At 48.5% G+C, this 25117-nt stretch overlaps 1 protein-coding gene across 5 annotated transcripts in view; it reads right to left on the bottom strand.

Annotated features, from left to right (window-relative positions):
• Positions 1 to 25117, bottom strand: part of CLCN6 (chloride voltage-gated channel 6) — a 37330-nt gene that overhangs the window by 5462 nt on the left and 6751 nt on the right. For 2 of the 5 annotated variants that reach the window (XM_033228340.1, XM_033228338.1), the window contains 18 exons: positions 20749 to 20814; positions 19979 to 20044; positions 17115 to 17181; positions 15222 to 15328; positions 14087 to 14213; positions 13365 to 13432; positions 11704 to 11762; positions 10701 to 10833; positions 9359 to 9472; positions 8954 to 9120; positions 8262 to 8388; positions 3931 to 4054; positions 3539 to 3692; positions 3181 to 3340; positions 2988 to 3094; positions 1447 to 1633; positions 477 to 634; positions 134 to 290 (listed from right to left, as the gene is read on the bottom strand). In XM_033228340.1, coding sequence (XP_033084231.1) covers positions 134 to 290; positions 477 to 634; positions 1447 to 1633; positions 2988 to 3094; positions 3181 to 3340; positions 3539 to 3692; positions 3931 to 4054; positions 8262 to 8388; positions 8954 to 9120; positions 9359 to 9472; positions 10701 to 10833; positions 11704 to 11762; positions 13365 to 13432; positions 14087 to 14213; positions 15222 to 15328; positions 17115 to 17181; positions 19979 to 20044; positions 20749 to 20760 — 2094 coding nt within the window. In that variant the 5' untranslated portion in view covers positions 20761 to 20814. Of the gene's footprint in view, positions 1 to 133; positions 291 to 476; positions 635 to 1446; positions 1634 to 2987; positions 3095 to 3180; positions 3341 to 3538; positions 3693 to 3930; positions 4055 to 8261; positions 8389 to 8953; positions 9121 to 9358; positions 9473 to 10700; positions 10834 to 11703; positions 11763 to 13364; positions 13433 to 14086; positions 14214 to 15221; positions 15329 to 17114; positions 17182 to 19008; positions 19936 to 19978; positions 20045 to 20748; positions 20815 to 25117 lie in introns of those variants that run through there. The other 3 variants (XR_004441099.1, XM_033228341.1, XM_033228339.1) reach the window with 3 other exon arrangements.

The following is a 25117-nucleotide window of genomic DNA, read 5'->3' on the forward strand; positions in this document are numbered from 1 at the left end:
CTAAGTCCACTCTGCACTTCTTGCCTTGCATTCAGCTTCCCCTATGGCACTGTTTACGGCCTGCTGGGCAGCGCCCAACCCCTCAAGCTTCATCAGGCCTGGCCTGGCTGATTTCTGCCTTGGAGAGACTTACCGACTGGCTTTCAGAGTAACAAACTCCTCGGACAAGCAGGGTGACAAGCTGCGACCGAAGGATCAGGCCGTGGAAGGTTAGAGGGCGGAAGCGCTCCTCCATGGTCCAGTCTTCACTCGGGGACTGGTCAGGGTATAGGTTGGGGTAGGGAGTGTATCTGTTACACAAAAACCAGATGCTGCCTGGGATACCCTCAGCGGGAGCACTTCTGAGCCATGTCCCCAGCCTGCTCCGCATCCAACTTTCCCAGGAAACTCAGGAGCCACCTCACAACATCTGAGCCAAGGGCTGACCCCGCCGCCATGTAGCCCTGTGGGCAGCAGGGGCCGCGCCCGGCTCTCACCTCCTCTCCAACATCTGCTGCAGCAGGTCCTCCTTCTCAGCCGGCTCCTCAGAGGCGATGTGCTCATCACACATGTTCCGCAGCTCGCTGGAGGGGTAGGACTTCATGGACTGGCTCCGTTTGCGCTGCTCGCCGGCCCGGGTAAGGATGCTGGATTTCTGTGGGTGGGGAGAACAGAGGCTACTGTGTGTGGGCAAACGAACACAGCAGCACTGATGGAGCTTGAGGATTTGGGTGACAGGGAGGGTCAGAGGCACATCCGGATGCAGGAACTTAAAGGGGCTGAGGTTCAAAGAAGTGGCTTGGGCTGGTGGTTCAAAGGAGCCTGAACCCTAGGACCTGGCTGCAGCCTCTGTGGTTTCCTTTCATCTGGGAAGAGCAGCCTGATTCTCCAGAGGGGAACAACATCCTGTCTTAATAGAACTGCCAATCAACATGCCTACCCCCAAAGCCAAGGAGTGGCACACGACCCAAGTGAGGCAACGGGATGCCCCCTCTCCTTGGATTCTGAATCGGAATCAAGAGGAACCCAGGGCCAGTGCTCCTACCTCCTGGTACCCGAGGGGTGCCTGCTAGACCCTTCACCTGGTCCCCACAGCACAGGGGTTCTGGTCCTTCAGCTTTCTCGGCTGTCCTGAGCTTTCCTGTGGATATCCTTCTCTTTCTTAAGTAGGTCCAAGTCCATTTCTGTTGCTGGCATCTCTAGAACTTATCCTGATACTCTCACACGTAAATAATAAACCATGAAAGCTGCTGACTTGAAAAACAGATCTATCCATATGCTCACTGCGGCAGGAACGCACACACGTCTTCATGGCCTGATAAAGCTGCCCCTGCTGTCAAACCTACTCTCCCTGTTGCATGTGATAATGCGCCAACTTCCCGAGAGCTGGCTGGGCAAAGCACTAAGCCGCGTGAGACAGGACCACTTGTCTCTCACCCGCCTTTCCTCTCATGCCGTTTTCTTTACCTTGAACTTGATATTGTTGCTGATGAGCTGGTTGCCCTTCATGAACTCCTTCTCGTTGCCGCGGTTCTCTGTGACCACCGGGAAGGCGTGGTGGACCGTGGTGCGCAGGATGCTCACCAGAGACTGGATGCGGGTGTGCGGGTAGACGTAGGTCAGGTTGGGCTCCATGATGTCGCTGGCTCTCAGCCTGGGGGAGGAGGGCAAGTCATCCAGCCTCATGACAGCGCCCGCAGGGCCCTGGGAGTAAGCTGTGCTGGCTCTCCAGCCCTGCTCAGACCACGCGGGGAGCTCCCTTCTGAACTGCTCCAGCCCTCCCTCAAACCCAGTGCATTCCTTTGTACTTCTATCCCCTGACACATGCTGTTCCCCGCGCCTGGAATGTCCTTCCCTGCTGTGCCAGGCTGATGGGCCCTGGCTCATCCCTCAGCTCAACAGCAGCATCCCCTCACCAGGAAGTCCTGCTGCTGGTCCACGGGCTGGCCAGGCCCTCCTCGGTGCCCTGCAGCACACTCCACATACTGCCCCTGAACTGCTAATTGTGCTACAGCATTTACCACAACGTCTGGGCCGGGCGCAGTGGCTCACGCCTGTAATCCCAGCACTCTACACTCGGGAGGCCGAGGCCAGTGGAATGCTTGAGCCCAGAAGTTGGAGACCAGCCTAGGCAACACAGTAAAACCCCATTTCTATAAAAAACGTTACAAAGTAGCCAGGTGTGGTGGCATGCGCCTGTGATCCCAGCTACTCAGGAGGCTGAGGTGAGAGGATCGCTTGAGTCTGGGAGGCGTAGGTTGCAGTGAGCTATAATCATGCCACCGTACTCCAGCCTAGGTGACAGAGTGAGATCCTGTCTCAAAAAATAACAATAATAATAATAAAAACAGCACTTGGGTCCCCCTTTAGATCAGGGCACAGCAAACTGTTGCCCACCAATCAAGTCCATCGTGCTCATTGCTTTCCTGCTGCAATGGCAGAGTCGAGTAGTCGTGACAGAGACCATACGGCCTGGAAAGCTGAAAATAACCTCCTGTCTGGCCTTCCACAGAAACAGCTTGCTGGCCCCCGTGTTATCCCGTAAGGGCCTTGCCTGCTGTCTAGACATAGGAAGCCCAGGTACCTGTGGATGAGCAGGTGGGTTATGAGGTGATTATGCCCAGAACAACCACGGCTAGCAGCAGCGCACTCTGGTGGGCACATGTGACACAGGCTATTCTCACTCCTGGGGCTTGGCATACCCTTAAACATTCAATCACATCACCAACTTGCTCCAGAGACCTCACCTCATATCCAACCAGAATGCCATGGAAGCCAAACCACCATGAAGAGGCCCTGCCCAGTGCAGTCCCCATGTCCCCTGCCCTGTCCTCGCAGCGCCCAGCCCATGGGCTGCTCCACATTCTCACACATGCTTAGGAATGGGTGTGCTGCTTCTCTCAGCCCAAGAAAAGTGAGTTACTGTTTCCTACCCTAATATCAACATTCCTATGGCCTTAGAGCTAATACATTTTGAAACTAGGACATGAGCAAAATCATGGCCTTACTTGTCCATTTCCACCTCTGTCTCCCACTCCAAAAGCGGCACGCCTCGCAGGCCCACGTGGATATCATAAATGCCCTTATTGAAAAAGTCCCCTGTCCATTTGGCCACCTGAAACACAAAGCAAAGGCCTAAAAATAGGTCCTGTCGGGTGAACGTGGCCCTGAGTCTGACAGGCCTGGAGGGCGCGTGCTCACCATCAGTGTGACCATGATGGGAAGCCCGTAGGTGATCTCGTTCGTGGACTCAATCAGGATGACCGTAAGGCTGATGGTCATGCGGACCACCCCGCCCAAGAAAGCCGCTGCACCAATCAGGGCAAAGGTCCCCGAATAGATGTGGCCCAATCCAATGTAGCTAGTGAAGGAGAACACCGAGAACATGGCTTTGAACCACACTGACAGGCTGTTGGGGGACCTACAGCTCACACCCTTGTGCCTATGCACATATGTGCATGCATGGGCACGGACACATGAATGCACGCACACACATGCGCACACACGCATACACACACGTGCACACACACGCACATGCACGCAGACACACACAGAGTACCTTTTTAGGACATTGGCAACTAAACGTCCAAAAGCAGCTCCACACAGTAGAGAAGGCACAAAAAGGCCACTTGGAACAGAAACGCCGTAGGTCCAACATGCAAGCAAGAAATAGAGAATGAAGAACAAGGCCAGAGTGACGGGGCTGAAAGTGCCTGCAAGGGAAGAGCCAACCTGAGTCCCGCCACCGGAGGCCTGCCAGGGCCCAGCAGACCTACCGGGCCCGACCACACCCCATGCCAGTTCCCCCTCCAACACTGCAGGTGGAAACTAATCTTTTGTCTGGGTGGGCATTACAAAGAAGTCCTGGTCTTGCTCAGAATGAAGGGCAAGCCTGGCTGTGTCTCAGATGACACCAATCGCCTAGGAACGGGCTGCAGGGCAGACACCCACCGTCCTGGTGGAAGAGCTGGAGGATGGCAGACTCCTGAGGGTTGAAGAAGAGTGTGGCCATGTCATTGTAGGTATCATTGGGACAAAAAAATGTCTTGATACTTGAATTCACATCTTCTGTGACCTAAGAAGGAATCAGAAAATCAGTACAAGGACACCTTTGAGTCTTCCAGTGGGATGTCTCCATCCGGGTCCAAAACGGGTGGCTGCACAGCCAATCAAACAGGCCAAAAACTGACCTCTACCAATGGCAGCCACATGGGCAAGTGTATTCTTTTACATTCTGAATGCACAGATGAAAGAATCGGGATGAGGGCCTTTGTTCATCCACACTCATGATGAAAATGTCACCATGGCTGTGATTCACCGTGAATTTGGCTCTGCTTCCTCTCCCAGTGCTAACTTTCTAGCTGATGCTGCTAGAAGCCTGGCCTGAGAGCCCTAGGACTGGGGAAGATGAGGCAGGTGACAGCAAGTGACTGGGAATTGACAGGTATCCGGGGAGGAAAATCCAGGGCACTGCTTGACCGAAAGCCCCAACTCCGGTTCCAAATAGAAAAAGTTCGATTTTGGGGCAATTTGCTACAAAAAAAAAAGTGCCCGAATTTGCTGCAAAAGAAAACCCACCTCCACAATGCCTAGAGAGCAGACCCAGTGCTCCAGGCTGCCTCTCCTCCTAAACCCCATCTGGGGAGCAGAACTCAAGCAGAAAAAGAGATGATTTCTACTTGTACACATTTTAGACCTCATTTGCTTGCCATCATTCTGTGTGGGAAGATGGGATCCTTGCCGGAGGGCAAGGGTGTTTCAAGTATGCTGCTTTATTTTCTAGTTGACAGTGTACAACAATACAAGGTTGTACTTCACACCTATCACTGTGCATGTAAATAGGGAGTGTTATTACAAAGGTTAATCAAGGCTATGGGTTTCTTCTGGATGACATTTATTGATGACGCTGTGGAGATGCCCTTATGTGGACGTGATAACAGTACCAGGGGGTGGTTTGTATGACCCCGCCAGGTGAAATGGGTCGGGCAATACAGAGAGATGCAGGCTGCTGCAGAAACAGTACAGCACTGCTGACTGGCAGCACCTGGCACAGGTGAGGCGTGTGCAGAGCGTCAGCGTTGTGGAGTGCATGGGGGATGAGCTCAGTTGACGGCTTCATAATAGACACATGTGGTGCTTCCCAAACTGTCTGGAGGAAGTTCAGTCCTGAAGGCTTTCCGGAAAGAGTCCTGTGGTCAACTGCATTGAGAAACATCCTAGCAATTCTTAGAAATCAGTGTGTCTGCTAAAAGCTGAGCACAGGCTCCAAAATCAGATGGCTTTGTCTCTAACTCTGCCACTCTCTAATGGCCTTGAGAAGGATACTTCATTTTGTGACAGTTTCCTCACCTATAAAATGGTAACAACACCTACCCTCTCACTATATATGACTAGCTGAAGGTTTCTGGTCAAGACCACACTGTGCCTCAGCTTCCTTAGCTGTAAAATGGGGGCACAACTACTGGCCAGCATAGCGCTAGTAAGGATTAAATGAAATCATATAAAGTGCTCAGTGAAACATCTGGTACACAATAAAGACACCAAACATTTATAACACTTATGGGAATAAGGCCCCAGAAGTTCCGTAATAAAGGAACGTATTTAGGTTGGGTGCTGTGGCTTGCGCCTGTAATTCTAGCACTTTGGGAGGCCAAAATAGGAGATCGTTTTAGGCCAGAAGTTCAAGACCAGCCTGGGCAACACAGTGAGATCCTGTCTCTATAAAAATAAGCTGGATGTGGTGGCATGCACCTGTAGTCCCAGCTACCTGGGAGGCTGAGATGGGAGGATTACTTGAGCCCAGGAGTTTGAGGTTACAGTAAGCTATGATCACACCACTGTACTCCGGCCTGGGTGACAGAGTGAGATCCTGTCTCTAAAAAGATGAAGAAGCATATTTAATTCTTAGCACATTTGACCACAGAATCGTGTTTTGTATGCTTTAAATCACATGCATCAAGGTATCCATCTGGTAACAAGCTGGGCTTGGGAATAACTAGTAACAGGGGTCAGCAAACTTTTCCGTAAAGAGCCAGACAGTAAATATTTTAGAGGCTGTCAGTGACATACAGTCTCTGCGGCATATTTTTTTCCCCCTCAATCCTTTAAAAATATATAAAGGCTGGGCACGGTGGCTCACGCCTATAATTCCAGCACTTTGGGAGGCCAAGGCGGGCGGATCATGAGGTCGGGAGTTCAAGACCAGCCTGGCCAAAATAGTGAAACTCCGTCTCTACTAAAAATACAAAAATTAGCTGGGCATAGTGCTGCGTGCCTGAAGTCCCAGCTACTTGGGAGGCTGAGGCAGGAGAATCGCTTGAACCCAAGAGGTGGAGTTTGCAGTGAGCCGAGATCTTGCCACTCCATTCCAGCTTGGGCAATGGAGTGAGACTTTGTCAAAAAAAATAGTAATAGGCCGGGCGCGGTGGCTCAAGCCTGTAATCCCAGCACTCTGGGAGGCCGAGACGGGCGGATCACGAGGTCAGGAGATCGAGACCATCCTGGCTAACACGGTGAAACCCCGTCTCTACTAAAAACTACAAAAAACTAGCCGGGCGAGGTGGCGGCGCCTGTAGTCCCAGCTACCCGGGAGGCTGAGGCAGGAGAATGGCGTGAACCCAGGAGGCGGAGCTTGCAGTGAGCTGAGATCCAGCCACAGCACTCCAGCCTGCGTGACAGAGCGAGACTCCGTCTCAAAAAATAAATAAATAAATAAATAAAACATAAATAAAAAATAAATAATAATAATATACACATATACCAGCCTAGGCGTGGTGACTCACACCTGTAATCCTAGCACTTTGGGAGGCCGAGGCAGGTGGATCACTTGAGGTCAGGAGTTCGAGACCAGCCTGGCCAACATGGTGAAACCCCATCTCTACTAAAAATACAAAATTAGCTGGGCATGGTGGTGGACGCCTGTAATCCTACCTACTTGGGAGGCTAAGGCAGGAGAATCGCTTGAACCTGGGAGCAGAAGTTGCAGTGAGCCAAGATCGCAGCACTGCACTCCAGCCTGGGTAACAGAGTAAGACTCCGTCTCAAAAAAACAAAACAAACAAACAAAAAATGTATATTTACACACACACATATATATATATTGTGTGTATATATATAATATATACATATAACTGGGGACACTGAAGAGGCTGTCCTCCAAGACAAGGGCCCCAATGGGGATCTGAGAGTTTCGAGTGTTTACTGAGAAGCAACAAGAAGAGAGTACAGTTGTCCCTCGTATCAGTATTCACCAGGGATAGAGTCCAGGATCCCCACGGATACCAAAATTCAGGGATGCTCAAGTCCCAGATATAAAATGGTGTATATTTGCATATAACCTATGTAGGTCCTCCTATATACTTTTAAATCATCTCTAGACTATTTGTCATATCCTAATACAATGTAAATGCTATGTAAATAATTATTATACTGTACTGTTTTTTCTTTGCATTATTTTTTACTGTTGTTTGTTTTTTTCATGTTTGGCATCCTGAATATATGTGCTCCACAGTTGGTTTCCCCTATATAATTCCATGCATGCAGGATGCACAAATGTGGAGGGTGAACTTCTCTTAGAGAATGCTCATCTGTCTGCAGCCAAGGGCTGGAATCACACATCTGGCTGACTCACTGAACGACACATGTAGCTCTGAGAGCCACTGGGTTGGACCAAAAAAACAGCGTGGAGTAGGCTCCATGGACTACCTCACGGGACCCACTTCTCAGGGAAAGCCTCTGGAAAATATTGTGCCCCCAAAGAAGGGAAAAGGAGAAGTGCAGGAGGGCGGCACACCCACAAAGGACCCAACGCCGGGAAGAGGCAGAGGATGCTGGGAAGAGAGGAGCCTCCTTGCCCTGACACAGACATTTCTTCCTCTCATCTCAAGAGTGACTGTCATAGTAACAGAGGTGATGAGGTGGGTGCTGAGCCTCTGGGCTGTGGCCCCTTCAGGCAAAGGGAGGTGGAAGAGTAACTGGGGCTTGGAAAGCACCTTGCTGTCAGCTTCCCAAGTGTCTGTTTCCCATGAAGGTTGTTCAACAGAGAGGAGTTCCCCTCTGTGATGCCAGGGTTGTTCACAGAAGTGGCAAAGACACAGGGCATGTGGTGTGCACCTTCTCTTAGGTAAAAAGACGACTACAAATTCCCGTATCTCTCAGCACTCGGGTATGGGTGTGGAAGGACGAACCCAACACATCTATTAGTTCTCAAGAGAGCAAGGTCATACATTTCTGGATTCTTCCTCATGGGTATGGGATAAAGACAGCAGGTGCACTGGGGTTACCTGGAGCTGGAATGAGTCATTACTGATTTGACTCGAAGAGGACATCTGTCGGCATTCTCCTAACACCATCGAGGCCACAAACACCACCACGGTGGTTACCAGAGACACCAGGAGGCTCTCTAAGACTCTAGGAGGCAAAGCACAGCTGTTATTAACGCCACAGAAAGCAGCTCCAGTCTCAGGAACTCAAACATAACCCTGCCCACCCCCAACCCCGATTTCTCCAAAGAGCATTCACAGCAGCCCCTGGCCAGTCAACACGTGTGCAGAATTCATCAGTGATTTGCTGCATTCCAGCAATTTGTTTGTGAAAAGTGGGCAGTTCAAGTGGGCTGCTACGTCCACATCATCTCTCTCCAAGGAATGAATGGCTTTCCATTATAAGTCCTGGGGCGAGAAGTCTCCTGAGAGCAAGCTGCTCTGCAGGGTCATGGTGACCCGTCTGACCTTGTCATGTGTCCGAGTGGCAAGTCAGGACAGGCAGGGAGTCAACCAGCAACTCTGACATAAATTAAGCTGGCTCAGCCCTTCGGCCTATCAAGTAGGGCAGATGCATGGCCGTGTTCAGATTCTCAGTCTTAGATGAGAAATCAAAGCCGTGGAGGCAGGGTCTGCTCCTCGGGAGAGATGGTGCGGCCCACACCAAGCTCACGGAGCCACAGGAGGCTGGGGGGAGGCGACTGCGCAGATACCTGACGAGCTTAGGTTTCGGGTGCACGTTTCGCATACGGTACTTTGCAAGCCTCTTGTTCAGACAGTTGAATGTGGCTCCCAGGAGGCCCCCAATGACCCCCATCACGACGAAGAAACCCAAATCCATAGCTGTCCAGAGATGACATTTTTTATCAGAGTCAGAGCACTGAGAGAAGGGGAAAGGGAGAGGGAGAGAAAAACCATAGCAGCCATGAGAACCGGAAGAGACAGAAGAGAAGACAGAAGCAAGAGTGGGGCTGCTTCCCCGCACGGCAGGGGCTCATGGGCGAGGCGTGCCCCTGGAGGCTGTACCTAGCCCTCTGCTCATTTCTCTCTGGTCCTTCACTTCACAGGAAATGTTCATGGGTCAAATTAGAAATCCTGCGGGAAAGGACAAAACATACCTTAAACTCGCCAAAGTTCAGCAATCCAGGGAGCTGGAAGGAACCCCAGCTTCCAAACTGAATCCCAGAACGGAAGAAGTTGAGGGTGAAGGTGGCAGACATGGAACAAAAGAGCTAAGGGAGAGGTGACAAAAGACAAGAAGGTTCAGGAGTGGCATGTCCTACTCTCTACTGACCCTTCCTCCTGGTACCCACTGCTCTATGCAGAGACCTGCAGGACCCACATCAGGGTAGGGGGATCTGGTCACCCTTGCAGTAGATACACCCCAGGTGTGACCTACTCTAGATCGGGTTTTAACAAGTTTCCATTCCAGCAGCCTACTCTACTATGACAGTCTATTTAGAGTCTTTATGGACAAGACCTTGCACCAAAAGGAAGGATCAATGCAAAGGGAAGGACGGCCTGCTCCGAGGGAGGAGACCAGCTCCAGTCCAAGCCTCATCACTTCCTGCTTTATGACAACAGCCAGTTTCACATTTTCATGGCAGGTGATTCATCAAGAGAGGATAACAAGGCCGGGCGCGGTGGCTCACGCATGTAATCCCAACACTTTGGGAAGCCGAGGCAGGTGGATCACTTGATGTCAGGAGTTCAAGACCAGCCTGGCCAACATGGTGATATCCTGTCCCTACTAAAAATACAAAAATTAGCTGGGCGTGATGGCAGGTGCCTACAATCCCAGCTACTCAGGAGGCTAAGGCAGGAGAATTGCTTGAACTTGGGAGGCAGAGGCTGCACTGAGCCGAGATCACATCACTGCCTTCCAGCCTGGGCAACAGAGTGAGACTCCATCTCAAAAAAAAAAAAGAAAAAAAAAAGGCCGGGCGCGGTGGCTCAAGCCTGTAATCCCAGCACTCTGGGAGGCCGAGACAGGCGGATCACGAGGTCAGGAGATCGAGACCATCCTGGCTAACACAGTGAAACCCCGTCTCTACTAACAATACAAAAAACTAGCCAGGCGAGGTGGCGGGCGCCTGTAGTCCCAGCTACCCGGGAGGCTGAGGCAGGAGAATGGCGGGAACCCGGGAGGCGGAGCTTGCAGTGAGCTGAGATCCGGCCACTGCACTCCAGCCTGGGCGACAGAGTGAGACTCCGTCTCAAAAAAAAAAAAAAAAGTAGGTAACAGCAGTTTGATTTGGGGTTGGGGAGGGTATTGATATGAGAAGTATAGACAGTCCAGTGTGGAGGTTACGGGCACAAGAGCAAAGCTGCTTCTGATCCAGTTGACCCCCCCAAGTCTCATCAAAACTACCATTCCATGTACCAAGTAAGGGACACCGAGTGTAATTCGGGGCGTGTGGTTAAGTCTGGGAGGTGGCTTTCACTGAAGATCCTCCTCACCACTTTCCATGTGAGCCCTTGGTTCCAGAAGGACGAACCCTCCTCTAGACTGAACAAGGTACCCCCGATTGGGGCCCCAAAAGCTGCAGCAACTCCAGCAGCCGCTCCTGCTGATACAAAGTCTCTCTTGTCTCTGAGGAGAGGAGAGAGACGGGTTATCCAAAAAAGAGCCCTCAGCCCACAAAATGCGGTTTCTGATTTCCTTATCATGAACATTTTCTCTCACACCTATGAAATGAACAGGCAGGGATCCTGAAGGGCAGGTCCCTGGGGAGGCTGCCTCTGCTGCGAGCATGCCCACCCGAGAGCCACACACCTCAGCACCAGAGTCCCTTTCAGCACGGTGGCTACTCCGCCTGGGAACAGGAGCCCCTGACCTCTCTGTTTTCTGTGATCTCAGAATCTCAGCCCCCAGAGCTCAGGGGCAGATCAAAGATCGGCGCCATCACTGCTGCACCACGTTCCCACCAGATCTTCCTTCCAGAAAACCCCGGCATCCGTAAAAACATCAAGGTGCCTTCTGGGTATGTGCCAGACTTGCAGGAATACAAAGAGAAGGTGGTCCATGACTCTAAACCGGGCCTCTGATTGAAAGAGCCTTACAAGGTGTGCAGGTCAGTAACACACACATCTGATACAGGGCTAAAAAGTCTACTACCTTCTGACCCAGGAGGGTGGCTGAGCAAGTGAATCACTGGGGAATACAAAATGCCTTCCTAAGAATATGCCTGTCTGAGGCCTTTCTTGGTTGAGTTTTTAATCTGGGACCATTTTCACTTGCCTGAGATGCGTCTAGGCCTTATGGCATGACAAAATAAAAGTCACGATGTTAGCCTGGTGCTTTGGCTTATTTCCAGAAGAAAAGTTCAAAGCCCGCCCCCTTCTCCCACAGTCGGGTTTCCCAGCAGGGGACACTGTGCCAGACTAGAGCAAGTACTGAGTCTGACCCGCAGTGCATGAACGTGTTGCTTCCAAAAAAAACCAATTTCTAACCTTTCCATACCTGTCGCTTCGGAAATAGGGGAAGTTAAACTGGATCTTCCGTAAGGAGATGCTCTGAAACTGAAGCGAGAGAAAAAGAGAGCCAATAAACAGCCTACTCATGTAACCAAATACCACCTGTACCCCAGTAATTATGGAAAAAGAAAAAAAAGAGAGAGAAAACAGGTCGGGGCAGTCTAGAAGGACTGAAACTGCGGGAATCCACAGCACTAGCGGAGGCCCCGCTGCTTGAGCACACCTGGGTAAGTGTGCTGCAGGAAGGAAAGTCCAGAACAGCGACTTGGGAAAAAAGGAGGCCGAGCGTGGTGGCTCATGGCTCACGCCTGTAATCCCAGCACTTTGGGAGGCCGAGCCGGGCGGCTGATCATCTAAGGTCAGGAGTCAGAGACCAGCCTGGCCAACATGGCAAAACCCTATCTGTACTAAAAATACAAAATTCAGCCAGGCGTGGTGGCACGTGCCTGTAATCCCAGCTACTCAGGAGGCTGAGCCAGGAGAATCGCTTGAACCCGGGAGGCGGAGGTTGTAGTGAGCAGAGATGGCGCCATCGCACTCCAGCCTGGGCGACAGAGTAAGACTCCGTCTCGAAAGATAAAAATAAAAAAACTTGGGAAAAAGGAGATTACCACCCCCACCCTCGGGAGGAGCTTACTTTTCCTGCCCCCAAATTTCTAGGACCTTCTGAAATCCCGTTTTGTGCAGAGTCAACAAGTCAGAAAGGAAAAAGGGAAATGGCTGAGCTGAGGGAAGGGGACGCAGAAGCTGTTGCAGAAGACTGAGTCCGCTCTGCTCAGCAGCGCCAGGAAGAGAAGGGCCCAGAGCCTGTCCTCGGTCGGCTCCAGGACAGCACACACTGATGCTTACTCCTTCCACCCCTTGGCTCACTTCTGCCAGATCTGGTGCTTGAGGCAGTAGCAGGAGAGAGACCAAAAGACGAGCTCTGGAAGAAAGAATCTTCCCTCCTTCACTTCAGAGACTCCCAACCACAGTAACTCCCTCTTCTCAGGACTGGAGAGGGAAATGGCTGTGAGTGACAGTTCATAGGGAACTGAGACCTCCAACAGCAGCCCAGGGATCTGCAGCAGCCCCTAAGAACGGGAGTTTTGAGCTCTCGAGCTAGTGCCTCAACATCTCTAAACCTCAGTTTCCCCATCTGAGGATGGGGGTAATAATAACAAATCATTGAAGGTGGCTATGAAGAGAAAGCAGTTAGTATACGCAGCGTCTGGCACACAGACCACTCAACTAGCCGCTGTTATTATGACTACCACGTCAGCTAGAATCAGCATGGAACTGTGCCTAAAACCATGTCAGTCGATGCTTCAGGCCTCTTGGATCTGGCAGCACTGAGATGATCCACCCCACCCTATACGGAGGCGCCTGGCGATGGCTGCGGAAGCACCCAGTGACTTGTATCTGCCTGTGTCATAGTTTTTCTCTATGTCACATTTGTGCTCCTAGGGTTCAGCAGGGCATCATTAAAACTTCCAAGTATAAGTTATGCCCTTTCCTGAGAGACAGACACATGGTTTTCATATCAAGCCAGAATGGCACCAGGTTCCAATGTGATGTCAGGGGTGTCCGAATGGATTTGGCCCAGTGTAACCACAGACCTCCCACTAGCCCTGCCCGGGAGGCCCACACCCTCTCAGTCCATCTTACCTGAGGGAGGCCAGCTCCCACCACTGAACCACTGTGGATCATGGGGCCTTCCTTCCCCACAAAGAGCCCTGGGCAGGGTGAAAAAGGGAAGACCACTGGTCAGCGCAGAAATGCTCCTGGGTCAGGAGACCTTGGCTACAAAAACTTTCATCGTGACAACTAAACAGAGATGATCCTAAGACTTTATAAGAGAAAGAACCAAATTCTCACCAAATAAGCTCCATTTCAAGTCTTGCTAGAAGAAAAAACACTCCACATTCTAAATTGTGTGTCAGCAAATGACAGCCTGTGAGGCCAGACCACCAGCTCCCCGCCTGGTTTTGCACGGCCCGAGAACTAAGACCGGCTTTTACGTTCGTAAGTGGACACATGTAAATGGTTACATAAGCATTAACATAAGAGCTTCCATTCTGATTCTTGGCCCACAAAGCCTTAAATATTTACTATCTGGCTGCTGACACAAAAAGCTTGCTAATTTTGACAGAAGCACATTCCACAAACTAAATTCCAAATTCCAAAACTGAAGAGTGTGTTTGTCAGGTATCTGAATGGTAACATACGAACAGTGTCTGCATTTTAAAAAGAGCCCATCAACAAAAAGTGCAAACATCAGTTGTTTGAGGCTGGGCCCTGCAGTTCAAATCTAATAACTGAAATACGTCATACTTCTTGTCATCTCTGCCCCTTGAGTATTTGAAGGATATAAGTTGGACCCTTCTTACCTCCAGCCACACTGAACAGCACTCCAAGAACCTTGCAGAGCAGGGTCCGGAGACGGACGATTCCTGGCACCTTCACACCATTCAGATAGCATTTGACCTCGGGTATCCCAGAACCTGCTGCCACGGGCTGATGGAGTAGAGCAGGCACACCCATAACTCAAAATCCATTGGTTCTCTGGTTTACCCTCAACAACCTGGGCAGCGGAAGAGGGAGAGCTGGCCACCTTCATTAGCAGCATCAGCATCACCTGGAGGGCTTGCTAAACCACAGCTGCTGGGCCCCACGCCAGAGGATCTGACTCAGGAGGTCTGAGGGGCAATGGGAGGACTTGCACTTTTTTTTTTTTAGACAGAGTTTCACTCTTATTGCCCAGGCTGGAGTGCAATGGCGTGATCTCGGCTCACTGCAACCTCCGCCTCCCGGGTTCCAGCGATCTCCTGCCTCAGCAGCCCGAGTAGCTGGGATTACAGGCATGCGCCACCATGCCCGGCTAATTCTGTATTTTTAGTAGAGATGGGGTTTCTCCACGTGGGTCAGGCTGGTCTCGAACTCCCGACCTTAGGTGATCCACCCGCCTTGGCCTCTCAAAGTGGCCGGACTTGCACTTTTTAAAGAAAAATAATTTCAACTTTTATTTTAGATTCAGGGATTGCATGTGCAGGTCTGTTACAAGGGTATATTGCATGATGCTGAGGTTTGGGATACAAATGATCCTGTCACCCAGGTAGTGAGCATGGCACCCAACAATTTTGTTTTCAGCCCTTTCCCCCCTTTTTCCTCCCCGCAGAATCTGCACAAGTTCCCTGTGAATCAGCATCACCTGGGGAACCTCTCAACAATCAATTCAGGGACTTCAATTCCACAGGTTCTCATGTGTCAGAGCTGGGGCTCAGGTATGTTTTTTAAAAAGTTCTCCAGGGAATTCTAATGTCCTGCCAAGGCTGAGACCCACCATCCTAATCTGGATTTTTCTTTAATCTCACCAGAGGGTGAAACCTTTATCTTTAGTGAACAAGAGGCCACTTTCTGCAGGAATCTGCATTCTCAGTTTCCTGACATTCTGGAAGGAGGTGGGGAAAAGGAGTGCAGGACTCTAAAACCTCCTAAGCGAGCAGGTGAATCAAACCACCTCACCTCAATGAGAACAAGGAGGCTTGCCAGGAAGACAAAGGTGAGGTTAAAACCCAGGAGTTCAAGGAGAGACAGAGCAAGGCAGCCTTTCTGGCTACACTCCTCCACCGCTGCAGAAATTGGGTTAAGGAAACTGTTGATCAGCCGAGGGGTGTCCCTGTCATCACCTGAGAGGGTGCAGCTGCTTCTCCTTTGGATCATGCTGTCTACTGAGTGCACTTTTTCTCCATATATAAAATTTTTTTGAAAATGCCTGAGATGACTGGATGCGATGGCTCGTGCCTGTAATCCCAACACTTTGGGAGGCTGAGGCAGGAGGAACGCTTGAGCCTAAGAGTTGGAGGCCAGCCTGGGCAACGTAGTGAGACCATGTTGCTACAAAAAATACAAACATTAGTTGGGCATGGTGGTACATGCCTATGGTCCCTAAAAAGCTAAGGTGGGAGGATCGCTTGAGCCTGGGAGGCTGAGGCTGCAGTGAGCTGTCACTGCACCACTGCACTCCAGCCCAGGCGACAGCGTGAGACCTCATCTCTTAAAAAAAGAAAAAAAAGGCGGTGGCTCATGCCTGTAATCCCAGCACTTTGGGAGGCCGAGGCGGGCGGATCACGAGGTCAAGAGATTCAGACCATCCTGGCTAACAAGGTGAAACCTCGTCTCTACTTAAAAATAAAAAAAAATAGCCAGGCATGGTGGTGGGCGCCTGTAGTCCCAGCTACTTGGGAGGCTGAGTCAAGAGAATGGCCTAAACCCAGGAGGCGGATCTTGCAGTGAGCCGAGATCGCACCACTGCACTCCAACCTGGGAGACAGAGCGAGACACTGTCTCAGAAAAAAAAAAAAAAATTGTTTGAGATGCCTTTAACATTAGGAAATACTTCAAACATTACAAAAAGTAACAAATACCCATACCCTCACAACCTCAGCTTTAACAAATCTCAACAACATGCCATATGTGCTCCAGGTATTTTTTAAAAAGAAAACATTCAATACCATTTTAAGAAACAAAACAAAAAAACAGTTTTCCTTCCTCTCTCCCCTGGGAGAAACCATTAACCTGAAATTATTGTGCATATTTCAAGTGTCCATACTGTTGTACACGGCACTTCTATATTCTGTAAGTTCCTCTTTTTTTTTCTGAACATTAAGTTTTTGAGAATTAGCCATGTTGATACACACAGCTCTGCGGTTCATTCAGTTTCACTTCTTTTTTTTTCTTTTTTGAGATGGAGTCTTGCTCATCGCCCAGGCTGGAGTGCAGTGGCACGATCTCGGCTCACTGCAAGCTCCACCTCTCAGGTTCACGCCATTCTCCTGTCTCAGCCTCCCAAGTAGCTGGGACTACAGGCACCCGCCACCACGCCCGGCTAATTTTTTGTATTTTTTAGCAGAGACGGGGTTTCGCCGTGTTAGCCAGGATGGTCTCGATCTCCTGACCTCGTGATCCACCCGTCTCGGCCTCCCAAAGTGCTGGGATTACAGGCTTGAGCCACCGCGCCCGGCCAATTTTTTTTTTTTTTTTTTTTTTTTTTTTAAGACAGAGTCTCACTCAGTCGCCCAGGCTGGAGTGCAGTGGCCGGATCTTGGCTCACTGCAAGCTCCACCTCCTGGGTTTACGCCATTCTCCTGCCTCAGCCTCCTGAGTAGCTGTGACTACAGGCGCCCGCCATCTCGCCCGGCTAGTTTTTTTGTACTTTTTTTAGTAGAGACGGGGTTTCACCATGTTAGCCAGGATGGTCTCAATCTCCTGACCTCATGATCTGCCCGCCTCAGCCTCCCAAAGTGCTGGAATTACAGGCTTGAGCCACCGTGCCCGGCCTGATAAACCCATTTCTACGTAAGAAAGAATCTTGGTGACCACTGAAGTCCATGAACACCAGGAACATGAAAAGGATACACGTCTGTACTACTCCGAACTTGAGTTGGGTGAAGAGTCGCACAAAAAAGTCCACAAAGAGACCCACCTGTGAAGAGCAAGAGATCTATCACACAGCCTTATTTCCAAGTATAGTACAGGTGTGCTTCTCTTGAAGGCATCTCCTCCCCAACTGCATGTATGGAGGCTGCTCACCAGCCAGCAGTATGTGAATGCACAGCAGAAAAGCTCAGAAGGATGAGATCCCTTCCCCAGCCCGGTCCCACTGCCCCTCCAAAGAACAAACGCAGAGGGTACAGCTAAGTTGAGTGAAGCAATGGAAAACAAAGAGGGAAGCAGGTGCAGAAAAAGATGTGAGACCAAGAAAGACTACTGACACAGGGGTGTCCAATCTTTTGGCTTCCCTGGACCACACTGGAAGAAGAATTATCTTGGGCCACACACAAAATACACTAACAATAGCTGATGAGCTAAAAAAAGAAAATCTCAAAAAAATCTCATGTTTTAAAAAGGTGTATGAATCTGTGTTGGGCCATGGGTTGGACAAGCTTGCTTTAAAACACAACATTCATTTAGGTGTATGTGATTTTTGCATGTTCGTTATTAGCAGGTTCTATTTTATAAGTCATTATTTTGACTTAAAATCATCTTTTTTTGAGATGGAGTCCTGCTATATTGCCCAGGCTGGCCTTGGGCCTTGGACTCCAGGGCTCAAGAAATCCTCCTGCCTCAGCCTCCCAAGTAGCTGGGGCTACAGGCACACCCCACTGTGCCATAGACTTCTAACCATCTTATAGTCCATAGTTACTCTGGGTAGAGAAAACAACCAAATTCCAATATTCCGCTCTCCAAAGTGCTCAGGGCTTACAGGAGAACTAGAAAGACTTTTAATTTTATGGATTCAGGATCGAAGGCTTCTTGCCTTTACCTCTGGCCTTCCCTCAAGCCAATGCCTAGAGGCTTTTTAATACTGAAGCCATAAGTGGCCACACATCAGTGGACAAGAGTTGGGAGTCCTATATCATAAAGGCAGGTCTGCCTTCCTAAAATACAAAGGTAGGAGGTAAAGTTGCTTCAGCTGGAGTAACCCTTATCTGAAATGCTTGGGACCAGAAGTGTTTTGGATTTCAGATTTTTTTTTTTAATATTTGCATTATACTGGTTAAACATCCCAAATCCAAAAATCTGAAATCCAAAATCTGAATGCGCCAATGAGTATTTCCTCTTAGCATCGTGTTGGCATTCAAAAAGTTTTGGATTTTCCAGCATTTTGGATTTTCTGATAAGGGACACTTAACCTGTAGTACTGACGAGTGACAGCTCCAAAGAGTTTGATAAAAAAGTAGCACAAACACTAACAACTGGACGTCTAATGACTAGCTTATTATAGGGAAATCTGCAACCAGAAACATATATAGCAAAATAAATACCTTGAGATTTATTTTTTTTTTTTTTTTTTTTTTAAGGAGACAGGGTCTCCCTGTGTTGCCCAGGCTGGTCTCAAACTCCTGGGCTCAAGCAGTCCTCCTGTCTCGGGCCTCTCAAAATGCTGGGATTATAGGTATGAGCCACCGTGCCTGGCCCAACCCCCTGAGATTTAAATAAAACAATAAATCAACCCAAGTTCCCCCAAAATGGTATCCATCAGAATGTCACTGAAGAGGGCTTCTGAGTGCCATCAGTCTTACCTAGTAAGATGTTCGTTTACTTGTGGATTTACTATAGTAAAAATTTGATGCACGCCATGAAAATAAAAATCGTGATTGGCCCCTGTGGCTACATTATACCAAACACATGTGTACATTTTCCAGGCACATCATGTCAAATTAAGTAGGAGGCTTGTGGCCAGTTCAAGAGAAAAGTGGTAAACAGGCTGCTACTGAGAACAGACACCCCATCCCAACACTACACTGACCGGAATCAGATTTGACATGGATCATTTTGACGGATGCTGATTTTTCAGCTTCTCTTCTTCATATTTCACAATGTGAAGTCAGCAGTTCTGGTTCCAGACTTTTTGCTATCCTCATGTGTGGCCATGTTTCCAATCTTGTCCTGTCAGTGATTCACCTGTGAAGCCGCTGCCTCCAGCAACTCTGTTCATATGGGCATCTCCCTTCATGAACAGCTGCTGGCTCTATCTTCCAGATAACATTAACGACATGCAGGGAGGAGCCCAGGAGAGCACCATGAACTCCCTGCATGAGATCAAGATCTGTGTTGTGCCATCCTGTTCACTGGCATGCTGTGCTAAATGAAGGGCATGATATTCACAGTTCCATACCCACGACTTTGCTTTCTCCCTAAAGAGTGATCTCATGCCTGCCTAGAGTCCTAACCACTCGGGAGGCTGAGGTAGGAGGATCACCTGAGCCCAGGAGGTCGAGGCTGCAGTGAACTATGATCACGCCACTGTGCTCCAGCCAGGGTGACAAAGCGAGACTCTGTCTCTATTTAAATTAAAAAAAAAAAAAAAAAAGTGACTGTAACATCCATTATTTACTCTACCCAATACGTTCTCTACCCACTAGGGAGACATGTTATCTAGTTGATCAGGTAGATTATAGATTATGATCCATAATCATATCATAAAAGATAACTCCTGCCCAAACCTTTGAGTACTTCAAGAGCACCATCGTCATGTGTCTCGCTTTCATTTCACAAAGCAAAAACCAGGGAAGTATGAAAAACTGTGCCAGGATTATTCATTTAAAAAAAAAAGGGAGAAAGAAAAGGTACTCTTGATTATAATGACAAGTGTTATAGTGTTATAATGATATAAATGCTATAATGATAAATAACAATGTTATTCACCAGGCCAGGGCTTTCCCTGTGAGCCCCTCCAGCCCTCTGGCCCACCATCCCTCCAGGCCCTGCCTCCTCACCAGGCCAGTGCAGACTCCAATGGCAAACACCACCATCCACTTCACCGCCTCATACCTTCGACCTTTCTGTTAACACAGGAAAAGAATGATTCAGTTTACAGGGTTATGGTGGCAGAGGGGAAGAAACACATCTTGGCCTACCAGTTTTAAGCTAAATTCCACGTGGAGAGCAGGCACAGTGAAGATGATGTTGAGATTTCAGGTGCTTTACAATGCAAAAATGATGGACTCTTTAAGAGGCTGGGCAAGCTGCACTGACAGGGGGAACTCTGGTTGGCAGGATAAAGGCCTGGGGAATACATACCAACATAGGCCTACCTTGCAGATAGCATGGGTTTGGTTCCAGACCACCACAATAAAGCAAATATCACAATAAAGAGAGTCACACGAGTGTTTTGGTTTCCCAATGCATATAAAAGTGATGTTTACACTATACTGTGGTCTATTAAGTGTGCAATAGCATTATGCCTACAAAAATGTACATACCTTAATTAAAAAATACTTTATGGCTAAAAAATGCAAACAAACTGCATGCTATTGGAAAAATGGCACCTGGCTCAACACAGGGTTGCCACCAACCTCCAGTTTGCAAAAACTGCAGTATCTGCAAGGTGAAATAAAGCAAAGTGCATAAAGTGAGGTCTGCCTGTATCGCAGGAAAAGGTTCAAAAAACAAGGGGTAAAGATATTTACTGAGAACTTTAGAAGAGAAAAAAAATGCCATGTTAAGACTGATTTGATCCCCAGAGATGAAGGATTGTGAGACTCACCTTATTATCCATGGTCTCCAAAACTTCCAGGTAAGGGTCATTGATACAGCGATCATAATCCAAACTCTGAAAAAGAGGCAAAGGTGAGTCAAAAAGTCCCATCAGGTGAGAAGACCTGCAAAGGGACAAACCTCTGGGTTCCTGCTACTCAACATGTGGATGGGCAGAGCAGTGGCACCTGCAGCATCCAGGAGGAGCTGGTTCAAAATGCGGAATCTGGCCAGGCGCGGTGGCTCACGCCTATAATCCCAGCACTTTGGGAGGTCAAGGCAGGTGGATCACCTGAGGTCAGGAGTTTAAGACGAGTCTAGCCAACATGGCGGAACTCCATCTCTGCTAAAAATACAAAATTAGCCGGGCATGGTGGCGCGCACCTGTAGTCCCAGCTACTTGGGAGGCTGAGGCAGGAGAATCTCTGGAACCTGGGAGGCGGAGGTTGCAGTGAGCTGAGGTCGCACTACTGCATTCCAGCCTGGGTGACAGAGCAAGACTCTGTCTCAAAAACAAACACCAAAACCAAATGCAGAATCTCAGACTTTCTGCAGCCCTGCAGCCCTAGGTGACTCAGATGCACATTACAATTTGAGCAGTGTTGCTTTAGGTTCACACTTCATGCTTTAGGATAAGTTTTAAATTACCTATTTTTAAACTTCCTGTTCTGGCAAAATATGTAAAGACCTTTAGCTATCATGAGCTTTATGAAACTTACTCCATTAGATGTGAACAAAAGTTTCAGTCAGAACCAAATTAATTTAGAATGTCAATTAGTTATAATTATCTTTTGTAGTTAGTGTCTATGGAAATGAGGTTAGTCACAAGATAAACTAATAAGGAAAGTATTTTTAAAAGCAACTTCAGCTTTATGTTAGGAAGAGGCACAGACTCAGCTTGGCTCTCGGCTCCTAAAACTTCTACATCTAAAGCAGCATCCTTTACAACATGCATCACAGAACACAGAAATACTGCAAGCAACTTGCAGGTATGCCACAGACATTTAGAGAAACAATTCAAAGGAAATCATTTTAGTTGTCTTGTTAGAGAAGCAGCAGTCTGGGCCGGGCGCAGTGCCTCACGCCTGTAATCCCAGCACTTTGAGAGGCCGAGGCAGGAAGATCGCTTGAGGCCAGAAGTTCGAGACTAGCCTGGGCAAGATGGTGAAACCCCATCTCTACTAAAAATACTAAAGTTAGCTGGGAGTGGTGGAGCACGCCTGTAAACCCAGCTACTCAGGAAGCTAGGGCAGGAGAGCTGCTTGAACCTGGGAGGCAGAGGATGCAGTGAGCCAAGATCTTGCCACTGCACTCCAGCCTGGGCAACACAGCGAGACTCTTATCTTAAAAAAAAAAAAAAAAAGACGTAGCAGTTTGGCAACAAAGAAAAATGGTCAGCCATGAGCTTTCCTTCCTACAACCTGTTCCTACCCACATCAGCTGGACACTAGCCGGGTCGCAGCCACACTCCTGGACAACAGTTTCACGTCAGCCAAACACGTGATGAATGACAATTTATTCTATCTATATGTTTACCTATAGTCCAAATTCCTTTTTTATGAGTCCTGGAGTACCAACAGGTGACTGAGTAAATCAATTATACATCCAAATATAGAAGACTATACACCAATAAAATGATTACAGTTAAGTCTATATAGAAAGATATGGAAAATGTCCAAAAATTATTTGGCAAAAGAGTAAGATGCAATTAAAAAATAAAAATAAAGCAGGATGGAGAATTAAAAGTGTAATATCCTTTTTTGATTAAACAAAATTAGGATTATTTGCACATCAGCATTCATAATGGGAAAACATCCGTGAGGTAGTGCTTAAGAGGATATTTGCTTCTGGGTGTTGTCTGAAATTCTCATGGCACAAATGGTGTGCTTTTTTATATTTAAAAAAATGATCAGCTGGGCACGATGGCTCACGTCTATAATTCCAGCACTTTGGGAGGCCAAGATGGGTGGATCACTTGAGGCCAAGAGTTTGAGACCAGCCTGGCCAAGACGGCAAAACCCCGCCTCGACCAAAAATACACAAATTAGGTGGGCGTGGTGGCACACACCTGTGATCCCAGCTACTAGGGTGGCTGAGGCAGGAGAATCGCTTGAACCCAGGAGGTGGAGGTTGCAGTGAGCTGAGATCTTGCCACTGCACTCCAGTCTAGGTGACACAGTGAGACTCTGTCTCAGAAAAAAAAAAATCTTTTTTACTGATCAGAAAACAATAAAACACAGTGAGGAAAAAAGTACTTTTAGAAACTAGACTCATCTATAAGTGATTAAACACATATGCACATACATATCTATTAGAGCGGCCAACGGGAAAAGCTTTCCCTTTCACCCTCTGAAGGTCTGCTGAAAGTGAACTGGCAAAAGGCAGATTCATGGGAGTAAAGGCATCCAGACTTATTTAACATGCATTGCACAGGGGAGCTGCAGAATGATTACCCAATAACCCCAGTGAGATACAGATGCTTCTATACCCTTCTTCAGAGGGGAAGGGGAAATGGGGATGTGGGAGGAAATCATTCTTAGTGGGGAATGAATGGATCTGGGAGGCAGACATTATCTTGTGAATGATTCTCTTTGGAAATTGAACGGGACAGTGAATAAACAGCGGTTTGGGACAGTTTGTCTGGGCTCTAGGTATGTTGTTTGGTCTTCAGTCTCCTCTGTGAGATGAGTTTTAACATTCCCTGGTTAATGACATTTCAGGAAAGGGATCAAAGACAACTGTGTTCCTCTTTGGTAGGTCCAGTTTCTAGATAGATAAGGGAACGGCAGAGAAGAGCCTCATCCTGTGCTTTGGGAGAGACAAAGCGTGAGGGTGGAGAAGGTCAGAGAGAGACCTCCAGGCTGTTTCAGCATATCAAAACACCGTATTTCCAGGTATCATTTTCTGAGCTCCAACAATACACATACACACAAACAGACTTTGTCTTTTTTCCTTTTTTTTTTTTTTTTTGTTGAGCTGGGTATCTTTCGTTTGCTAATGAGATGAGTGGTAGCTGGGGGCCCTTAGATAGCTTCGAAAAGAGGCTGGTCACTAGAAAGACCAAGGCAGGATTAGCGGGGTGGAAAACCCATCCCTCCAGGGAGGAGACTGAAGCTGAAGGTTAAGCTGATCACCAACAGATGGTGATGAAATCAATCATGACTGCATAAAAAAGCTTCCATAAAACTCCAAAAGGACACGGTTCAGAGAGCTTCCAGATAGCTGACCATTTGGATGTTCCTGGAGGGTACTGTGCCTGGAGAGGGGATGGAAGCTCCGTGCCCCCTCCTACGTTCCTTGAATCTCTCCATCTGGCTGTTCTTCTGTATCCTTTGTAATATCCTTTATTAATAAACTAGCAAACGTAAGTAGCGTTTCTGTGTTTTCTGACCTGCTCTAGCAAATTAACCAAACTCGAGGAGGGAGTCCTGTGAACCTTCAATTCACTGCCAGTTGCCGAGAAATAACAGATGACAACCTACTACTTACTTTATTTTTTTTATTTTTATTTTTTTTTGCCATGGGGTCTTTCTCTGTCACCCAGGCTGGAGTGCAGTGGCACAATATCGGTTCACTGCAACCTCCAACTCCTGGGCTTAAGTCATCCTCCCACCTCAGCCTCCTGAGTAACCGGGACTATAGGTGTGCACCATTATGTTCAGCTAATTTTTAAATTTTTGTGGAGATAGGGTTTCACCATGTTGCCCAGGCTGGTCTCAAACTCCTGGGCTCAAGCAACCTGCCTACCTTGACCTCCCAAAGTGCTGGGATTATGGGCGTGAGCCACCACGCACGGCCTGCCTACTACTTTTAACTAGCATCTGAAGTGGAAACAGTCTCGTGGGACAGAGCCCTCAACCTGATCTGACATCAGGTAGACAGTGTTGGCACTGAACTAGAGGATACCCAGCAGGTGTCTGCTGGAGACTGCTTGCTAGGTGCGTGGGGAAACAACCTCCACACATCAGTGTCAGCAGTGTTGCGCGAGTGGTGCCTGAGAGCAGAGGAGAAACAATGCTTGGTTTGTCCTTATCTCTTGCCTTCATCCCAAATATGTATGGAAATTACTGGTCAATTACTTGATTGATGGTTCTATCTAATAACGCTATGGTTCCATAAACATTTAGAAGGTTTTTAGATATCTAGAATAGGCAAATCTATAGACAGAAAGGAGATTAGTGGTTGCCTGGAGTCAGGGGCAAGGAGAACAGGCAGTGGCTGCTAATGAGTGCAGGGTTTCCTCTCGGGTGATGAAAATATTCTAAAACTGACTGTAGGAATTAGCTGGGCGCGGCGGCTCACGCCTATAATCCCAGCACTTTGGGGGGCTGAGGCGGGCGGGTCACCTGAGGCCACGAGTTTGAGACCAGCCTGACCAA

Source organism: Trachypithecus francoisi, unplaced genomic scaffold (assembly GCF_009764315.1).
Source record: "Trachypithecus francoisi isolate TF-2019V2 unplaced genomic scaffold, Tfra_2.0 Lachesis_group12, whole genome shotgun sequence".
NCBI lineage: Eukaryota > Metazoa > Chordata > Mammalia > Primates > Cercopithecidae > Trachypithecus > Trachypithecus francoisi.